The sequence below is a fragment of the Primulina eburnea genome, chromosome 18, assembly GCF_022965805.1.
Source record: "Primulina eburnea isolate SZY01 chromosome 18, ASM2296580v1, whole genome shotgun sequence".
NCBI classification, from domain to species: Eukaryota; Viridiplantae; Streptophyta; class Magnoliopsida; order Lamiales; family Gesneriaceae; genus Primulina; species Primulina eburnea.
This window is the reverse complement of record NC_133118.1, coordinates 32,027,355-32,046,202: the sequence shown is the minus strand read 5'-3', so window position 1 is coordinate 32,046,202 and position 18,848 is coordinate 32,027,355. Positions and strand designations below refer to the sequence as shown.

At 36.7% G+C, this 18,848-nt stretch overlaps 4 protein-coding genes and 1 long non-coding RNA gene across 6 annotated transcripts; 1 reads left to right on the top strand and 4 right to left on the bottom strand.

Annotated features, from left to right (window-relative positions):
• Positions 1-6,570: 6,570 nt before the first annotated feature.
• On the top strand, positions 6,571-8,780 carry LOC140819557 (transcription factor MYB1R1-like). Its single transcript, XM_073179693.1, has 3 exons — positions 6,571-6,892; positions 7,462-7,670; positions 8,077-8,780. The coding sequence occupies exons 1-3, from the start codon at positions 6,616-6,618 to the stop codon at positions 8,494-8,496; spliced, it is 906 nt and encodes a 301-aa protein (XP_073035794.1). The 5' UTR covers positions 6,571-6,615; the 3' UTR covers positions 8,497-8,780.
• On the bottom strand, positions 6,795-7,462 carry LOC140819558 (uncharacterized). Its single transcript, XR_012115236.1, has 2 exons — positions 7,353-7,462; positions 6,795-7,321 (listed from the first exon to the last, which is right to left on the bottom strand). It is a non-coding gene; the product is annotated as an uncharacterized lncRNA (long non-coding RNA).
• Positions 8,781-10,987: 2,207 nt separating the features above from the next.
• LOC140819403 (glucan endo-1,3-beta-glucosidase 14-like) lies at positions 10,988-12,953 on the bottom strand. Its single transcript, XM_073179485.1, has 3 exons — positions 12,430-12,953; positions 11,325-12,361; positions 10,988-11,256 (listed from the first exon to the last, which is right to left on the bottom strand). Exons 1-3 carry the CDS (start codon positions 12,527-12,529, stop codon positions 11,173-11,175), a joined length of 1,221 nt encoding a protein of 406 aa, XP_073035586.1. The 5' UTR covers positions 12,530-12,953; the 3' UTR covers positions 10,988-11,172.
• Positions 12,954-13,069: 116 nt separating this feature from the next.
• LOC140819405 (methyl-CpG-binding domain-containing protein 10-like) lies at positions 13,070-15,198 on the bottom strand. 2 transcript variants are annotated; one of them, XM_073179487.1, is made up of 3 exons: positions 14,974-15,198; positions 14,804-14,897; positions 13,070-14,039 (listed from the first exon to the last, which is right to left on the bottom strand). In XM_073179487.1, the coding sequence occupies exons 2-3, from the start codon at positions 14,879-14,881 to the stop codon at positions 13,563-13,565; spliced, it is 555 nt and encodes a 184-aa protein (XP_073035588.1). In that variant the 5' UTR covers positions 14,882-14,897; positions 14,974-15,198; the 3' UTR covers positions 13,070-13,562. The 2 variants fall into 2 exon arrangements, with proteins under 2 accessions (XP_073035588.1, XP_073035587.1); XM_073179486.1 differs by having other exon boundaries at positions 13,070-14,048; positions 14,974-15,197.
• A 2,117-nt stretch (positions 15,199-17,315) lies between these two features.
• LOC140819686 (uncharacterized) lies at positions 17,316-18,848 on the bottom strand. Its single transcript, XM_073179862.1, has 3 exons — positions 18,109-18,848; positions 17,833-18,005; positions 17,316-17,708 (listed from the first exon to the last, which is right to left on the bottom strand). Exons 1-3 carry the CDS (start codon positions 18,679-18,681, stop codon positions 17,543-17,545), a joined length of 912 nt encoding a protein of 303 aa, XP_073035963.1. The 5' UTR covers positions 18,682-18,848; the 3' UTR covers positions 17,316-17,542.

Genomic DNA, 18,848 nt, shown 5'->3' with positions numbered 1-18,848 from the left:
CTCGATATTTAGCCTATTTCCTGAGGGTTTTCTTCCCAAAATGGAAACAAGAGGATGAGAGCTGCTAGTCTCCTGCTGGTTGGAAATTTCACGTGAAGGAATTTTAAATATTTGATTTATATTATTTAATGTTGTCGATTCATTCAGTCCAGGATGAAAATATTTTTGTCTACGTCCCCGATAACATCCGAAATAAATGACCGGCGCAAGATATGACTTTTAGAGAATTGAGTTGGCTTTCCAACCTTTTTTGCTGATTGCCGTTTGGATCGTTGGTTTGTGATATATTATCAAAATATTTCAACTCACCAGATTTTCAACTCTAGTGGGACAAGGCCAATGATTGCTAAATGAGATGCGTACAAGCAGGGTTTCTAATATTCACAAGGTCATTGGGCAGATGATCAAAGGTGACTACGACAATGCCAGTAATTGGCAAATGGTAGATTATGTCTTTGACAAACTCAACTCAGAGGGATGTGGTTTGGGAATCAGATTCTATAACACAATTCTAGAAGCTCTTTGGTGTTTGGGCCAGAAGAAAAGGGCTGCAAGAGTGCTTAATGAAGCAACAAAAAGGGGCCTGTATGCTGAACTATATCGTAAAAACAAACTCATATGGTCCATTGATGTTCACAGGTATTGTTCTCATTTCACTTTGGTTGATTTCTTAGAGTCATTATGGAATGTATTTTTATATTTTTTATGCTTTCTTTAGGATGTGGCCTGGCGTAGCATGCATAGAAATATCAGTAGGGCTGAACAGTTTGCAAGAGCTGGTGATTAATGGGGAGGATCTACCTCAACTTATTTCTGTCGTCGTGGTGCAAGTATTTCTTCTTCCACATATATGTGGATTTAACATACATCTTGGGAAGAGTTGAAGGCATCCTAGATGTCTTTGGTACATCATATTTCTTTAACATTGCAGGAAATAGGATCTGGCAAAATATTAGTTTGACGCCTAACTTTCTAATATTTCTTTCCTTGTGCTCTTTTTTGTCGAACCCAAACTGCCTTACTGTCTTCTTTATGTGGCTACACTGCCTTGTGGGGAAAGGAAGAAATAGAACCTTGGAAGTTGTTGAAATTTTCTTGATGGATGTTCTACTTTCTTAATTCACAGACGGGGCCAAATGGAGAAGAGCTCAATAACACGAGACTTTCCTGTTGCGAAGGAAGCCTGCTCCTTGCTGAAAGATTTGTCATCATCTTTCTGTTTTCCTGGGTGGAATCAGGGGCGAATAATTTGTCAAAAGTCTCAGCTGAAGCATGTTTTTTCAAAGGCAGAACCATCTTCAGAAGACTAAAAATTAGATGACATAGTTAGTTTAGGTAACTCTCCTTTTCCCCTTCCAGGAACAAGGTCCTTATTACAGTCAACCTAACTCAACAAAATATCTTCGACACCAATAAGACAGACCATAGAACAAGTACAGAACTTATGGCCAGCGGAGTATAAACGGACATATATAATTTTCGCTCGAATTCAGGTCACATTGTCTCCTTGGACTGCTTCCTATGTACTCGGCAAGAAATTAGATCACCAAGGGATCTTCTAAGATGTAAATTCCATTGTTCCACTATGGAGGAAGATGAGCTTGTGTTATACACCGATCAGAACTCAACATGTGAAATCGTTTCGAGGCTGCTCGACAACATTGCTAGATGTATATTCTATTGGTGAAGGGATTTCGAGGTACTGGGCTTACTGGCTTTCCCTTGTAGCTAAATATATCTGGTTTAGCGCCAGGAAATCGAAATAGGTCGGCCGGTCGGGGTGATTCTACATGCATGTATACACTGTGACACTCATATTTATTCACGAATGGAACTGCAAAATGAACACAAGGGCATGATATTCAGAATCACTATTATTACTCATTACAGATTCTTGATACTGTGTTTATATACTAAATTTAAATCGAGGAAAATGATCACCTTGAAGATTTAAGTTTTGTTTTTGTTTTAATGGGTATCCAAATAGAGTGTAAATGAGTACAATTGCCAACATACCAATAAGATTTCGGGAGTTAAGCCTGACAAACATGTGATTGTGACAGCCAATGATATATTAAAATTTAGAGTAGTTCTCTTGTGAGACGATCTCACGAATCTTTATCTGTGAAACGTGTCAACCCTACCGATATGCACAATAAAAAGTAATACATTTAGCATAAAAAGTAATAATTTTTCATGGAAGACCCAAATAAGATATCTGTCTCACAAAATTCGATCCGTGAGACCGCCTCACACAAGTTTTTGCCAAAAATCTAATGATTTTCTTTGTTTAAAATATTACCTAATCAAGTAGAATCCCTATATGCTTTATCATATCCGATCCTCTTCACAAAGTAGCAAACTATCTTTAATTATATTGTCATTCTGATTAATACGATGAGTACGTGTTACAATATTCAAATACTTTCTATTTTTTTTCCCATAAGATTATAGTTTAACGATGCCCCGACGTAATTAAAGCCGTTTTCGACATATAATCTCGTCAAAAGTATTGATTATTTTCACATCCTTGTCTACTTACAACTCGAGTGAATTCTTCAACATATAAAAGTACAATGGAAAATTTAATTGGGTTTCCCTTGTTTAAGGTTTGGGTTTCGGAATATAGAAAAATAAATGATATATGTGGTCAAAGAGATCTAATCTATGAGTGGGTCTCATGTGAGAACGTCTCACAGATCATAATCTGTGAGACGGGTCAACCATACACATATTCATAATAAAAAGTAATGCACTTAGCATAAAAAATAATATTTTTTCATGGTTGACCCAAATAAAAGATCTGTCTCACAAATACGATCCGTGAGACTGTCTCCCACAAGTTTAATCCCTAATCTATTGTGGCAGACAAGTGTGAGGTGTAAATTTGGTAGAATCTTGGGATTCCACCTTCAATACATAAACTATGTTATCATCTTCTATCTTCATTAATAAATTATTCTTCAACTTTTACAAGTGTTGAGCCCAACTCCAATGGATATAGAAAGGATAGAGGCAGCATAGACTTTTTTGACAATGGCTTTCTGACTGGTTTAAACATGTGATTGGCTCTTAAAGTCAATAAAGAAATGCCATTGGCAATGGGAATGGATATCAAGAAACCAAAGTATGACATTCATTTCAAAGATAATTGGTTAATGTTGTGTTTTACGTGTCAACGACATTTGTCATTTACTTTGCAGTATGATTGAACATCCGTCGCCTCATCAAAATGAGTGAGTCACATGTGAGACCGTCTCACAGATACTAATCTATGAAACGGGTCAACTCTACACATATTCACAATAAAAAGTAATACTCTTAGAATAAAAAATTATATTTTTCATGGATGACTCAAATAAGAGATCCTTCTCACAAATTCGACCGTGAGACCGTCTCACACAAGTTTTTGTCCATCAAAATTTATAATGTATGAGAAAAGTGCAACTCAAATGTTTAAATCGTGGTATGTAACTTAAGGTGTAAGGGTTAAAAGTAATTTTATTATTGCAATCCACTTTGAAGATCATACACTTTGGCATAATCTAGCTAAGTATCGATCCTTTATTGTCGAAATTTGAGGCAAATTCGTTTTTAGAATATGAAAAATGAAATTCTTGCGTAATACATCTTTATTTTTAAGTAATATCGACATAGTCTGAATTAATTTAAATAAGAAAAGACAAGAATTCTAAATTTGGAAGATATGATATCTTTTTATCCAATTATATAATATATTATGATATCAAATTATTAGATCGTTATTGAATAACTTAATTTAAATAATTATTATCAAATTCTAGATTTTTATTCTTCCTTCAAATTGGAAAGGAAAAGAATTATATAATTTATTGGGAGTGTAGTTGTTGATAACAATAATAATAATAATAATAATAATAATAATGGTCATTTGATGTCAAAATTTATAGATAAGGTCTCTTGTGAGACAGTCTCGTGAATCTTCACCTGTGAGACATGTCAATTCTATTGATATTCATAATAAAAGTACTAGTCTTAGCATAAAAAGTAATACTTTTTCATGGATGACCTAAATAAGATATCAGTCTCACAAAATATGACCCGTGAGATCGTCTCAAACAAGTTTTTGTCCATTTCAAAATATGAGATGAAGTCTCGAATACAAAATCCAATGATGAGAATTCTGGATCTCAACAAAAACGCTAATACTACTGAAGAACTAGCAAAAACTGGTGGGGGGCAACATGTAGATAATATAACCTTATCTTTGGCTTATCTCTTCACCAGATGGACCCTAACCACCTCCCAACGTGGACCCGAAAATCATCAATTGATCATTTGTATTAAAGTATTTTGCTGATTTTCGGGTAAATTGGTTGATTTGGGTGAGTAATTTACCAGACAAAGAGATTTTACTTTCATGCATGCTAGTAATCGGATAGGATGAAACCCGGGGCGTCGAAATGGTTTCTAGCGTAATCATTCCGACACATGGATCCTCCCTGCTCGAGTTTAATGATGACTCGAGTACTTTTGGGTATCGAGAGTATCACTTTTAGTGTAACATAGACTTATATGTTAAATCCATAATTTAGATTTTTGGTTATACCTGTTGAAATTCATAATAATAACAATTTAAGAAGGAAAAAAAACAAATTTTTATTCTTCAAACATATAGATATTTATAATTATAAAAATTTAAATAAAAAGACAAGATTAATTGTTATCTCAATCCATTGACATATAAGTCAAAACTTTGTTAATTTACCACACAAATTTTTTTAATAGAATGGTTGATAGAATCTTTGGCACAAGGAGTGGACATTCTTTATGCCAACTTGGTTATGAAAATGAATAGGATAGCATGATAGCCAACACCAAAATACAGTCAAATATTGAATATATTATTCAATATTCCTAATATTCTATGTGCGAACTTGTATAATCGATTTTTTTATAGGAAAAATTATTAGTGTGAGACGGTCTCACGGGTCGTATTTTGTGAGACGAGTCTCTTATTGGAGTCATCCATTAAAATTTTTATTTTTTATGCTAAGAGTATTACTTTTTATTGTGAATATCGGTAGGATTGACTCGAATCACAGATAAAAATTTTGGAAGTTAAATTTATATATAAATCGAAATTTACATTATATCGATAATGCCTATACAATTTTCATCGTATATAAAACACCAAGATGCAATATTTTACTTTCCAATAATTAAAATATTTATTTTATAGGTATTTTTCTAGATTTGATCTATAAATATTAGAAGGAGCAAAATAAATAAATAAAAACCTTAAAATAAGTGTCAGTTCCTGACTATACAATGTACGGTGACCTTATCATCTTGTCGAAATTGGGATCTATGGAATTATCTGCATTTAATTTCTAAAATTATTCGAATATTTTTTTTTTGTGGATAAATTCATCACACGTATTATAAAGTTTCCAAATAAAATAAGAATTTTATTTAATAAAAATGAGAAAAAAACAATTATTATCGTTATAGAAAATCAATTCATGTAAATCTGAAAGTGTATTTTTTTTCACCAATCAATTTTGATTTTCAAGATAGAGAAGTTCTCTTGTTTATCCGTGAGATAGTCTCACATATCTTTATCTGTGAGACGGATCAATCTTACCGATATTCACAATAAAAAGTAATACTCTTAGCATAAAAAGTAATCTTTTTCATGGATGACTCAAATAAAGATCCGTCTCACAAAATACGACTCGTGAGACCGTCTCACACAAATTTTTGCCTCCAAGATAATATAATTTTTAGTATCTAGGTTTTCAAAATTTAGAGAAAAAAAATATAAAGTTATAGAAATATTCTAATATTTTCAAAATTTTGATAAATTTCATATTAGAAACAGATAATAAGTGTCGCAATTAGAAGAGTGGTTAAAACTTAACGTATGAACTATCTTACAGTTAAAAAATTTAAATTGAATCGATATCATACTATGGTGAGCACACTGTCTCACTATATATTTCTTGATGTGTTATCAAATAAATGAACAATTCGAATGTATATCTGCAATTTAATTTTAGATACAATTTTGTATATTAATTTTTAAAATATCATAACTCGAAAACAATTAGAAGTTTTAACTAAAAGTGAGTCTAATGTGAGATTGTCTCACGGATCTTAATATGTGAAGCTGGTCAATCCTACTCATATTCACAATAAAAAGTAACACTCTTAGCATAAAAAAGAATATTTTTTCATGGATGGTTCAAATAAGAGATCTGTCTCACAAATACAACCCGTGAGACCGTCTCACACAAGTTTTTGCATTTAACTAATATGATTTTTGCTACAAATAAATATGTACATTATGTTCAGTAATAATTTTTTCAAAGTATATTTTGTATAAAATTTTTTTCCCATTAGATTTTACTTTATTGTAAAAATAAAATATTATTTATGATAAATAAAATATGATTTTAATTTTTTTAAAGCATAATATAGTACAGTAGATTATATTAAAAATAATAATTAAATAATATTCATCATGAAAGCGTACGGCTTCCACGTTTCAAAGTGTGTATTATAAAGGACAGTCATCCTCCATTTTCTCCCACTCCATATTACTTTCCCCTTCCGTGAAATCCGAGGGAAGAAATGTCAATGCTCAGCGACTCGCCGTCCGCGGCCGTGAGCGGTGGCGGAAGTGGCTCCGTCGGATGTGGAGGCAGCGGCGAGATTATTCTGTTCGGTGTGAGAGTCAAAGTTGATCCTATGAGGAAGAGCGTGAGTATGAATAATCTCTCCGAATACGAGCCGTTCAATGGTGATTTACCTAAGCCTGCGGTGGCGGAGGACGGTGGCGCGGCAGGTTATGCGTCTGCTGACGATGCTTTGCCGCTGCCGGTTCACGGGAATCGCGAGCGTAAGAGAGGTCGCGGATCTATTGTTTGATTTTGGTTTTTAAATGTTTCCTGCTATCGTTTGTTGAACTGTTTTTCGTTTTGGCTGATATTCAGATTTGTGTCATGAATGATCTGATTATCTGATTTTTGTATTTGGTAGTTATTTGGTTTAGCAGAACTGATCGGCGCTACTTGAAATCGATTAATAGATAGATAGCTAGCTTTAATTCTTCTGTTATGTGATGTTTGTAGGTCTATTATTTTGTTGATTTTGTTACAATCTGTCAGTTGTTGATGGACTGATTTGAGTGATTTGACGTACCGTTTGTTTGAGTTAGGTACTTTGACATAAAAAGCTTGAACAAAATCTGTGTTTTATTTTTGGAGTGTCAGAGAAGGTGATGATTTTTTGTATGGGTTAAAGATACTTTTTTTATGAGAGGAAAATAAAAGATTTTCTGGTATTATTATCTGTATTTTCCAATTTACGAGTCTTACTGTTAATTTGTCATATCTTTTCCTTTCTTTTCTTGATCTTCATGTTTTGATTCCTTAAATATAGCTCATCCAAATTTTACTTCTTGTGCCTTGTCTATAGGAGTCCCATGGACAGAGGAAGAGCACAAACTATTTCTTGTTGGATTGCAGAATGCTGGGAAAGGGGACTGGAGAGGAATTTCTAGAAATTATGTCAAGACTCGCACACCAACTCAAGTGGCTAGCCATGCCCAGAAATACTTTCTCCGCAGGAGCAACCTCAATCGCCGCCGTCGCCGCTCTAGCTTGTTTGATATCACCACCGACTCGGTAATTTCTTATAACATGTATCTATGTGTTAGCGTTTTCTGTCTATATTACAAGGTAAAGGAAATTACGAATTTGTAATGGTTCTATGAAACTTGTTTTATTCTTTTGCGTAAAGGATATTTAACTTTTATTCGATTTATACATATTATGGTGTTGAATCTAAGCAATTTTCTTCGAAAATGTTATTGGGAGCCACCATTTCTTGCTTTTGAGAAACACAAGTGCCTATATTTTTAGGCTAAAAGTAAGAGAATTTTCTGGTGTTTAAAAATGTGGTTTACAAGTTTCTGCTTGGGTTTTTTATGACTATTTTATAAATCTTGACGGGAAACAATATTTTTCCTCGTTTTGTTTGAATGCTCTTTCAATTAATGTCTAATTTTCTATTTTCTCCTATTGTGATAAGGTCACTGCAATGCAAACTGAAGACGACGGTAGCCACCAAGAGCACCCTGCTCAGCTAGTTCCACCACCAACCGTACCATCTGTGCCTTTAGCTTCCAACATCAACGGATTCTCTACCGTGCCTTTCCCGATTACTGTTGGCCCGGTTATGTTGTCAATGCAAGGTGGCAATCCAATGGAAAATCCAACTTCTTGCCATAGTGATCGAGTGAACAAGTCACCAGCAATGCTCCAAATGCAAACTTCTTCAACAATGGTAGATCTTAACTTAAATCAGCAAGTGCCGTTTGAGCCATCCCCAATATCTCTGAGGTTGTCCCTCTCATCCGGACAGGATCTGCTCTTGACAAGGGAGGACGACTCATCATTCCAGGTGATCCCAGGCTTCAAGAATGGCGACACCCTTATCACTGTTGCTTGAGAGAACAAAGCACTTGGGAAGTGTGATAATAATATTTGAAACATATAATCCATCGTAATTTAGAAAGATCTGAAAAAGAAAACTAGATGATTGAGTATGAAAATACATTAATTAGGCTATTAATCCGCATAAAATTCCATCCTTTTTTCCCTCCATTGTACAGAATGAAGAACTATCATTTTGTGTCTTGTTTATTGTTCTATGCTAATACTTTAGATTCTTGTTTGTTGTCTCTTTTTCCTTTGTGGTTGAGAATAAAATAGATAATTGTTGGTGCCCTCTCACTTGTTGCTTCCATTTGGTAGGATTTTATTCTATGAAGAGATTTTTTTTAGCCATAACATCATTCAATGAATGTGGATGAAATTAGGCCTCGGTTTCTATTTATTGTAGAGATGAGTTGTGGTAGGGTCATTACTTCCTTTGGGTGGTGTACATAGTACTTTACATTATCTAGGGATGCAATCGAATCACGCAATATTGCTTTCTTGTGTGGGGGTGCATTACTATAAATTGTGTGGTGGGCAGTAGGGGTGATGAAATACGGATCGGTGATTTTTTTTCATAGAACATGAACTGAACCAATTTGGTAGGTTTTGTGAAACTGTAAAATTTCTTGTGTCGCTATCTATTCGGGTCAACTATGGAGTCTGGGGCTGTAGCAGTTTTTTGAACACCATCTATTAACCAATCCCAATTCTGAAATTCTTCCGTGTTACAAAAACCATAAGAATTGTATATCATCTCGCCACTTATGGGTACTGATCAGGTAGTGACATCTCTTTTTTTTTTTAATTGTTTGTTTTTTTCGTCTTTGTGGCATTTGTTTTTCGAAAGCGGTTTTCCATTCTATTACGACGAATGTGATAGTTTTTCCTTTTTGTTTTTCATTTCATTTGTTCACATGCATAATTTTATGTCCGTCTCTTTGTTGGTTAGTGCACTTTTTTTATTTATTATTATGACACAAATGAATTGAAGTAATTTTATTATGCTCGAAATTCTTGATCTATTTTTATGTAGGGAAAAACTTGTATGAGACGGTCTCACGGGTCGTATTTGTGAGAGGATCTCTTATTTGGATCATTCATGAAAAAGTACTATTTTTTATGCTAAGAGTATTACATTTTATTGTGAATATGGGTAGGGTTGACCCGTATCACAGATTAAGATCCGTGAGATGGTCTCACGTGAGACCGACTCTTTTATGTAATACCTCTTTATTGGGTAGCGCATTCTTTTGAATCATTTGAGAAGAAAGGTAGAACATATACTTATCTAAATTCCGTTTTTTTGTTTAGTCTCTTAGTTTTGGTCTAAATATGATGTTAAATCTTTAATAATTCACTCTATTATAGTTGATAAACTTCACGATATAGCTAACAAACAGATTCTTCGAAAAAATTACATCAGATAAAGTAAGAATTATCCAGCATGTCTCCGACCGAGAACGTTTTGCCCGAAGCCGAGTTGGGGTATGAAACAGAACGATCGTAAGTGGAAAGCTCGTGTTCTTCGGTCATTGATAAACAATTTGTTGGACTCCTAGACTTCCTAATATAAGACCCGATCCCACTATTACGAGGTACATCCCAGCCCATTCCATCTCCGACTGCACAAATTTTGCGCTGCAGCAAAAGTGGCCCAAGCAAGAGTCGAGAATGGAGCTCTTTTCCTAATTCTTTGGAACGTGGAAAGGAATAGGAAATTATACGAATGCTGCTATCGGGTAACTTCATGTTTGGTCATTCAAATCAAGATTGACTTTTCCAAGTTTCTATCGCCCTAATAAACTCCTTAAAAATAATATTTAATAGCTAATACGTCCTTATTTTTTAAAAATCAAACACATTTCATCATCCTTATGTTATAATGCTCATACATTTACCCTTTCCAATAAGGGGTTTTATGTTTGAGTTTAAAAACACATACTCTAAATAGTTTCTCAGTGTTCGTTAAACAATTTTTAACGAATGCTATCACATCATTATTTTATGATCTCACGTCATTAATCTCCTATGCTACATAATACTCTGGTTAAAAAAACTAAAATTGAAAGAAAAAAGTGCAGAACAGTGAACTAAAATCGTTAATTTTCCGAAAACAAGAAAATGAAGGCGAACATAAATTATACAAATTTAGTGTTTTTCATTTATAAATCTTCCACAACCCAGTCCCAAATAATTTTTCTCACTTCGGTATTAATCATAATTTCATTAAATTTTTATATACAAAAATAAAATTTAAAATATAATCAAGAAGTAGTGTACATATAAGAGCAAGACGATATATAGCTAGTATTAATTATCATATGATTAATCGCATATGAAAGCTCCATATTATTAAAAATCCCTTGTGAAAAAATGTTTTCAAATCTTGAGAAAATCCACCCTTGTCCATACTTGATTTCAGGGGTATATGTGCTCAAAAAAATCATCTACGACATTGTCACGTGTAAAGTTTTTATTGGCGCGAATTATGAGACATTTAGAATAATTTGTTTTCATTCAATCACACTGGTATGCTTTGTACAAGATGAACTAACTTCCATGCATGATGAATCAAATTAAAATCCCTTTTTGGAATCAAAGTAAGCAAAAGGAACGAAACAGATGAATTTGAATGTGAATAACTCGGCTGGCAACCGCCTGATTTCTTCCAACTTTTAGCTAACAATCAGGAGATGATAATAAGCACAACTGCTGCACAGATTGCCCGAATAGACAGCCGCTGGAGTCCACACCAGTTTTGTCCATTCACCTGAGAATTAATGCAGAGTAAGTAATTTGTCAGAGTGGAAACAAGAATAGTTTCTGTATTTTTCATACCTTGATGGATCCAAGAATGGAGAAACCGGAACTTGGAACGAGTCCTGTGAATCCGATGTCATATGAAATGCTTCCATCAGCCTTGAACAACCCAAAATTCCTTTCTGAAGTCGGTCCTGGCTTCGAGTTCTCGTTAAACAAGGCAAATATATAAGCCTTAACCACCATCTTTGGCCTATATGGAGTCCCTTTCTTTTTCAAAAGTTTCTTCCGTAAATTACGATTGTAAGTCCTAGCGTTTTTTAGATTAGCTCCCACTTCATTTTCATCTCCTTTTGAAGCCCAACCGGTCTCAGAAACTATCACTTCCATTTTACTAAAACCAATCTTTTCCAACGCAGCGTAAGCTGCGTCTATCTGAGCCTCAAACATGTTGTCGTAATGAAGTTTAGTTCTAGCATCGTAAATTCCGGGGTTCGGCTCAAAAAGAGCGTAGTTCAAGTCGATATGTGATGGATCACTAATATAGGCTAGAAATGGATAGGCATTGACGTAAAAAGGAGTGTTAATTTGTGAGAAGAATTGAAGGAGCGGCCCCAGGTAGGGAAGTAGAGTCTCCTTAAACGCCCCAGCCGAGGGCGGGAATGAAATGGCGAATACGCCCTCAGAATGCGGGCTCGACACTTCTACTTTATCAGCTAATTGGAGACGATCAAGGGCACCATAGACATTCCTCACAGCCGGCACAAGAACCTCCCATAGTTCTGTATCAGTACCTCCTAAGACCTCGTTTCCAACAGCAATACCAGTTATAAGCGTGTCTGGAAGAAAGGGCTCCACGTTCTCTTTTACCCATGCTATCGCATGGTCTAGGCCTATGCTCATGTCTCTCAAAGATTCATTCGGTAGGCCAACGATTATTTCGATTCCGGACCCTTTAAATGCCCTCAAAACTCCGTGATCAGGGTCATAGATTCTGATGTTCTTGATCTTGGCCGCTTTTAAGAGGGTCACAACACTTTCTGGTGGTGGAAGATTGTCCGCTACCCTACCGTAATTTACTCCATATGTACCAGTAAAAGCATGAACTGCCAAACCTGAGAAAAGTAACAGAAATAAAATCAGCTTTACAAACGGAAAAAGCGCAATTTGAGATATTGTATACCTTCTGGTGAGAGAACTCTCGAGAGCATAATGAACCAGAGGAAGAACAAAAGGAAGTTCATGGCCTTGAAACGAGGAGTAATTATACAGGGACGATGCATTTGTAGGTGTAGGGACACTAAGCAATATGAATATGACAGCTTCAACTCCGACTCTGGCAACAGAAGCAGTTTCTTGTAAGATGCAATGTTTTCTCTGCGGCCATGCCATTGTCAATGATGATAGACGAAAACATAAAAGATTCCTAACCTTAACCTAAAGATGAGCAAATATTTGGGATTTCTGGAGGGAAAACGTTGTTCAGCTTTGTGGGATTGGAATGAGATTCCTAACTTTTCATCACCTCCCATGCTTTTTTATTCTTGAATCTTAATCCTTTTGTTTCACTCTCTTTTTGGAGGGACAAAAATTTTTCTTGTAGGTCAATGGTCTGCGCCTCGTGCCTGGATGCTGCCAACGAATTGGTCAGATGTGACAATCACCCTCCACTTAAATATCAGTTATTTCAGTCGGCGATTCATCAAACGTCGTCCCTGTTGCGGTGTCACAGGACACGACGTGCAAATTAACATCACAAACTGCCACATATATCTAACTTAAATGTTCTCACATGAGACGAACATAGCAATAACATTCAAGTATTGTGTCAAATAAACAAGTCCCTCCATTAACAAAGAGAAGCTACAGGCGTCAAATACAATCCACAGCTGACTCGCTAACTAAAAACAAATGTATCCCAGCCTAATTATTACAAATCAAAAGTACGTTCGCCCAGGTTGATGATGTCAGAAATAGTTACAACAAAACTTAACTGACTGGTAAATATCGTTCCTGTTCAACAACTAATAGGAGTCGAAGAAGAATGATGTGGAGCTAAGGTTGGTTGATTCACCTTGCCATTCTCCATAACATCTCCTTTCATATTCTTTTCTTGCTCCTCCACCTGCATCTCAGTTATGTCTCTGTTTTCCTCTACGGCGACGGCATATCCACCAGATGCAGGTGCCACGCCATTGGCGTAAAACTGTTTGAGCTCCATCAAGACCCGATTGTGGATTTTCAACAGGTCCAGATATCTGTTTGTCTTCGGCCTTGTCTTTCAAGGTTGAACTTTCTTCGATCCCATTAACTTTTTCATCCTATCTCAGCCTTGTCATCCTTTGCAGGGGTTTTATCATGTATCCCAACAGCAGTCACAGCATTCTCCTGTGGGACGTCCTCTTGCAATTTTTCACCTTCACACTCGTCCTCGGTTTCCTTGTTATCTTCGACTTTCTTCTCATTGGATTCCCCACCTGGGATTTCAATTTCTTTCGTCCCTTCAGTTTCTTCTTTGTCTGCATCCATCTTTTTATCTTTCTTGGCAAGAGACGATCGTCTGCCGCGTTTTGTAGGTGGCTCACTTTCTTTAGATGGAGGAGTTGCCTTGACCTTCTCACTGATCCTTGTTGATCTTCTTGGAGTTTCACCGGTGCCCCAGTCAAATTCCGATATTGCAGGATTTCCAGGGTATAATTTCAGGTACTGATCCAGCTGTTTGCGACTGTTTATCTCCTCCCCAGTGGGCGAAATAAATAGTATCTCGTTTTTTTTCGGAGTGCCTCCTTTTTTCTGCAAATACTGCACAGAAAATAAGAAAAAAGATGGGACCGAATGGGTGAATGAAATAACAGGGTAGCATGCCCGATACCCTATTAGATAAAATCAAATTACTTACCAAGAAAATACTTCACAGTTCTAATTTACAGAAAAATACACAGAAACTTTAAAGACACGCTTGCAATCTCCTGACAGTCCTCACATCACATTTTACGATACTGCGCATGATTGAGGAAAAAAAGCCCATAGATACTATCTAAAACGACAACTCAATTATTTCCTGAAATGTGATTGCACACAATTCCACGAAAAGGGGAAAAACATACACCAACAAGTTCGAAGCAGCTAGCTCACACAAACTCAAGGGTAGTGTGTGTGAGTTCTCGAGGCAGATTTGCAGAACTAAATATGATCTCAAAAACAGGAAATTATAATCGCTCCTTGTGATGTGAACCAGAGAAGCTACCAAAGATAATGAGAAAACCGCAAGAAATACACAAACTCAATAATCGTTTTGGTGAATAAAAGGTTCCAAATAACGATGTCCATATCCAAAATTTAAGCTAGCGATCAACTATAAAGTCTAAAACACAGGGAAAACAAGAAACATTTTGAGAAATTTAAGATAAAAAAACAAATTTTTGAAACGACTACTGGCTCAACATCACTTGTTTTTTTACCAATATTTTCCATAGTAGATCACCATAAACAGCGTCCCTCACGCAAAATTCAAGCTGTAATTCAAACAACAGAAGCTAAAAATCCAAGAAAAATACCAATTTCTTCCATGAACCGGGAGCAGGGAGCTCCACCGAAACAACATCGTCCTTCTGTCCAGAGTAAGCCTCCGCCATTTCTCTCCACCAAAACCTGAACACCAAAAAGGAAGCTCAAGGTACTATACCACACGCAAAGGAAGAACCGAGCTGAGATTTTTTCCCCATACCTTTCACTCTTCCAGGAAGAAGAAGAATATGCCCCAAAACTTCACCGCCACGACGCCTTATTTCAGAGGGTACAACGCTAAAGCTACCTCGAGGGCACCCGAAGAGGCTAAACAGGACACGTGCGATCATTTACAGCCGTGAGATTTGACCGTTGAAGTTCTTTATCTGAATCCTCCAGAAGAGCCTGCACACGTGCCCTCAGGCGGGTGGCGGTTTGAAATGGGGTTACTTTATCGTTATCTCCACTAACCTACGTTTTAGCGATGACTGAAAATGACGCGCGATCTAATGGTTGTGCGTTGACGGGGGAATGTGCGATCGTAGGATGCGGTGTGTGCGATTCACGCTCTAAGGAAGAGATTGTTCGAGAGTGGTGTGTATGGATAACGTTATTGAAATGGTTTTATTAACTGAATTGGAAGGAGGATTTGGTATCCGAATCTGGATTAGGATCTATTGAAGCATTTACACAATGTTATTTTTAAAAAATACGTGACAATACTTTTCAATATTAATAAAATGACAAAAATTTGTAAAGATAGTTTTATCGGTCGTAGTTTATGAAACGGATCTTTTATTTGAGTCATCTATAAAAAAGTATTATTTTTTATGCTAAGCAAATTACTTTTTATTGTGAATACCGGTAGGATTGACTCGTTTCACATATAAAGATTCGTGAGACCGTTTCACAAGAGACCTACTCAAATAAATAATTAAAATTTTAAATAATTTCATTCATTTTAAGAATTATTTTTATAAAAAATATCTCAAATTTTTATTAATAATATAACTAGGTAAAATAAAATATAATAATTATTTGTACTGCTTCTAAATACATTTTGCAAAGAAAAATTAACAAAAAAATACCAAGTTACCTAAAAAGATGGTTGTTGATGAAGATTTGTTCCTCTCAATGACTACTGTGAATTTGAATGTCTTAACCGATAACGAGCATTAATCAAAGACAAACAGGCGAATCGAAGGAATTGTAAGCCAAGTGGCGGAAGGTTCGATCCTGGGTGTGGGGACAGTGCCCACACCCAAAATCAAGGTTGAGATTCATATCATGGGGAATAAAAAAATTTAAAAAAAATAAAAAATTGGGCCAGAAAAAATTCTGGCCCTTAGATGTACCCCTACAGGCACTGCTGTAGGGGTAGGGTGAAATAATCCCCAAGGGGCCATATCAGTTGAACTTCTTGGACATGACTAATGAATCCAGGAGGCCAAGATCAAGCCAGAAGCATGTACATCCCCTTTACACGCTCGCAACATCCAGAAATTTGTGCAAACAACATCATACATGATACATGGAGTGGTATACTCGATCGTTTAGTCAGTGAATCGTTTAGTCAATGAGGCGTACCTAAGTCGACATAGCTCCACGTATATGTTCTTTGAAGCTAGAACCGAAGTACAGAAGGAAATGAAATAATTCAAGCTTAGGGAGACAAACATGGCTCAAGAGTGTCGATACAAAGCTCTTCTCTCCACGAACTCTTTGTTTGAATGGTACTTGACGAATCTCCAACTCCAAGTCGGCTAGGACGAGAATAACTTCCACAGGAGCCAGTCAATCAACCAATTTGAGTCCATCAATCGTAAGTTTATATTGTAGCATCACTATCATATTACAAAACCGTGTTCTTACAAAAATCATAAATACTGCATCACTGCACGTTGATTCAAGTTGGTGAGTGTGACTAAATGTTAACGCGTATGTCCTTCTTGGACAGTGATTGCTGGTAGAGACATAACAAATAGGAGTCAAAAAAGTATCCGGGAGGGAAGCAGTGTGGCTGGGAATTTCCTATAAGGTCAATACTTTCCCTTAAAAGGGACCCCATGGTTAAGCATCAAGCAAGTGTTGAGGCCTCAGATTCACACAACCCACAGCATAAAAACAAGAGGATAATAAAACATGGATATTCTCTTGGCTTTAGAATCCAACGGTCTATATCTATCTACAACTTGATTACACACACATCACTCAAATTCAACATCGAATACCTGTACAAAAGGAATTGAAAACGAGTTCTTGAATTTTCAAGAGCAAACAATATCAGATAAGATATTTAGAGATGTTTGGAACAGCTGTTGGCTCTACCATCTATAACAAAGGTGAACAACGATCAAAACATGATGTTTGTGAACAATCAAGAACGACAATTATTACATCCACAATCTGTAGTATTTATACATATCATACAAATATTGAAAGATGTTATTGATTTGATTTACATAGTTATCGCTTGTTCTGTGTTATAAAACAACGGCAGGTATAGATCTGCTGGCATTCTTGGTACCAGTTTACATCTGCATCCATGCAGAAGTCAAGGTGTATACGATGTTTGTGTTTAACCTCAGAAAAGGATCTATATCACGGCATAATTTAGATTTCTTAGTCAAACTACGAATCAAGAACGCAAATATGAAAAACAAAAACCTCTTCTTGGTGGGCCTTAGAAAGGGTGCAAACACACTATTGCATTATGAATAACAATACTCTGTACATAGTAGACTACATATGTATGGTACGTAGTTTACATGGAGGAAGAGGACTTAGATTCAAGAAGCTGCAGCTAGATGAGGCCAATGAGATTCATCTTGGAAAAAGTTAGATGGTGAGTGATACGTCTTCACTTTGCATTCGCTTGTTTTTAGATCCTCCTCCTCGTCTTCGTGATCCGCATCCGCATCCCACAGGAATCGAGCATAGGAAGCTAGAACATAACTGCACAGACGTGAAAATTTTGTTGAGTATATGCAACAGTTCAGTCAATAAACCGAGAATGGGTGCAAGTTGAGCTCTGAACAATGATATGCTAATGGAGAATGGTCTCTGAACAAGAAAATACCAGTCATTGGGGTCAGATTTAACAGCTTGTTCAAAATAAGTTTCAGCTCTAGCAGAATCCTTGTGTGTCTGCCATATTAGATCAGCATAGAGAGACAACACATTGCCGTCGTTTGGATTAGCTAGAATTGCTCTTCCACAGTACTCTTCTGCTTTTGTTAAGTCTCCCTTAACCTACAAAACATGAATATACTACAAAATCAGTATCCAGAATTAGGCACAATCGGGAAGTTGAAACATACTGCCAAGATTGGAACTTTACTGAATAGTCACCAACCTCTTTCAAAAATTTAGCGTAATTTGCTAAAAAGAGAGGATTCCCAGGATTTGCCTCAATCATCGTCTCATAATAAGCGTCCGTAATCTCTGATCCACGCCAACTCCCCGGATCTTGAGAATCAGAACCCGATCCGTAATCCGACCGTCTCCCACCACCACACATGCCACCACCTTTGCTACCACCACCCCTGCCCCCCGCCGCCACTGTCTGCGGCGTCTTCTTTCTCTCAGTTATTAAGCACCCTTCATCAACTCTCTCACCCACCGCCGCACCCAACCCGGAGCTTGACAGCAGCATGTGCCCCATCTCCTGCTTTATCTTTACCGGGCTAGGTGCACCGATTCTCCGCAAGCTCTTCCCGAGCTTCGGATCCGAATGATCTACTGCTTGTCGGGTGAGAGAACATCTCCCTGGACTATCATCAAACGAAGTCGTCATGCAGACTGATCGTATGCGGGTTAACTGCGGGAAGGCTAAGGGCAAGGTATCCGATTCCGGTGACGACAACACGGCTGATGAGTTGGGCAGCCATGAATTCAAGATCGGCATCGAAGAGCTTCTCAGCAGCATAATAATTTTCAGTGTTTTCCACTGTCTTGAGACTGTTTAAGATAAGAGTACTCAGGCGGAGGTCCGCCGTTTCATGCGGAGAGGAGGTGTGGAGATAGGCAATTTAAATGGAAGTATGGGAAAGGCGAGTTGGTCGAATGCTGGCGGGCTGGGAAATGGACAAAGAT

Bases quoted from the DNA above. Each gene is read 5' to 3' on its own strand.
- LOC140819557 (XM_073179693.1), top strand. From the start codon at position 6,616: ATGTCAATGCTCAGCGACTCGCCGTCCGCGGCCGTGAGCGGTGGCGGA. The intron at 6,893-7,461 runs GTCGCGGATCTA...CCTTGTCTATAG, and splicing joins GAATCGCGAGCGTAAGAGAG to GAGTCCCATGGACAGAGGAA. The intron at 7,671-8,076 runs GTAATTTCTTAT...TATTGTGATAAG, and splicing joins TTGATATCACCACCGACTCG to GTCACTGCAATGCAAACTGA.
- LOC140819403 (XM_073179485.1), bottom strand. From the start codon at position 12,529: ATGCATCGTCCCTGTATAATTACTCCTCGTTTCAAGGCCATGAACTTC. The intron at 12,362-12,429 runs GTATACAATATC...TACTTTTCTCAG, and splicing joins GAGAGTTCTCTCACCAGAAG to GTTTGGCAGTTCATGCTTTT. The intron at 11,257-11,324 runs GTATGAAAAATA...ATTAATTCTCAG, and splicing joins CCATTCTTGGATCCATCAAG to GTGAATGGACAAAACTGGTG.
- LOC140819405 (XM_073179486.1), bottom strand. From the start codon at position 14,881: ATGGCGGAGGCTTACTCTGGACAGAAGGACGATGTTGTTTCGGTGGAG. The intron at 14,049-14,803 runs GTATTTTTCTTG...TTTTCTGTGCAG, and splicing joins CCGGTTCATGGAAGAAATTG to TATTTGCAGAAAAAAGGAGG.
- LOC140819686 (XM_073179862.1), bottom strand. From the start codon at position 18,681: ATGCTGCTGAGAAGCTCTTCGATGCCGATCTTGAATTCATGGCTGCCC. The intron at 18,006-18,108 runs GTTGGTGACTAT...CATGTTTTGTAG, and splicing joins ACGCTAAATTTTTGAAAGAG to GTTAAGGGAGACTTAACAAA. The intron at 17,709-17,832 runs GTATTTTCTTGT...ACGTCTGTGCAG, and splicing joins AAATCTGACCCCAATGACTG to TTATGTTCTAGCTTCCTATG.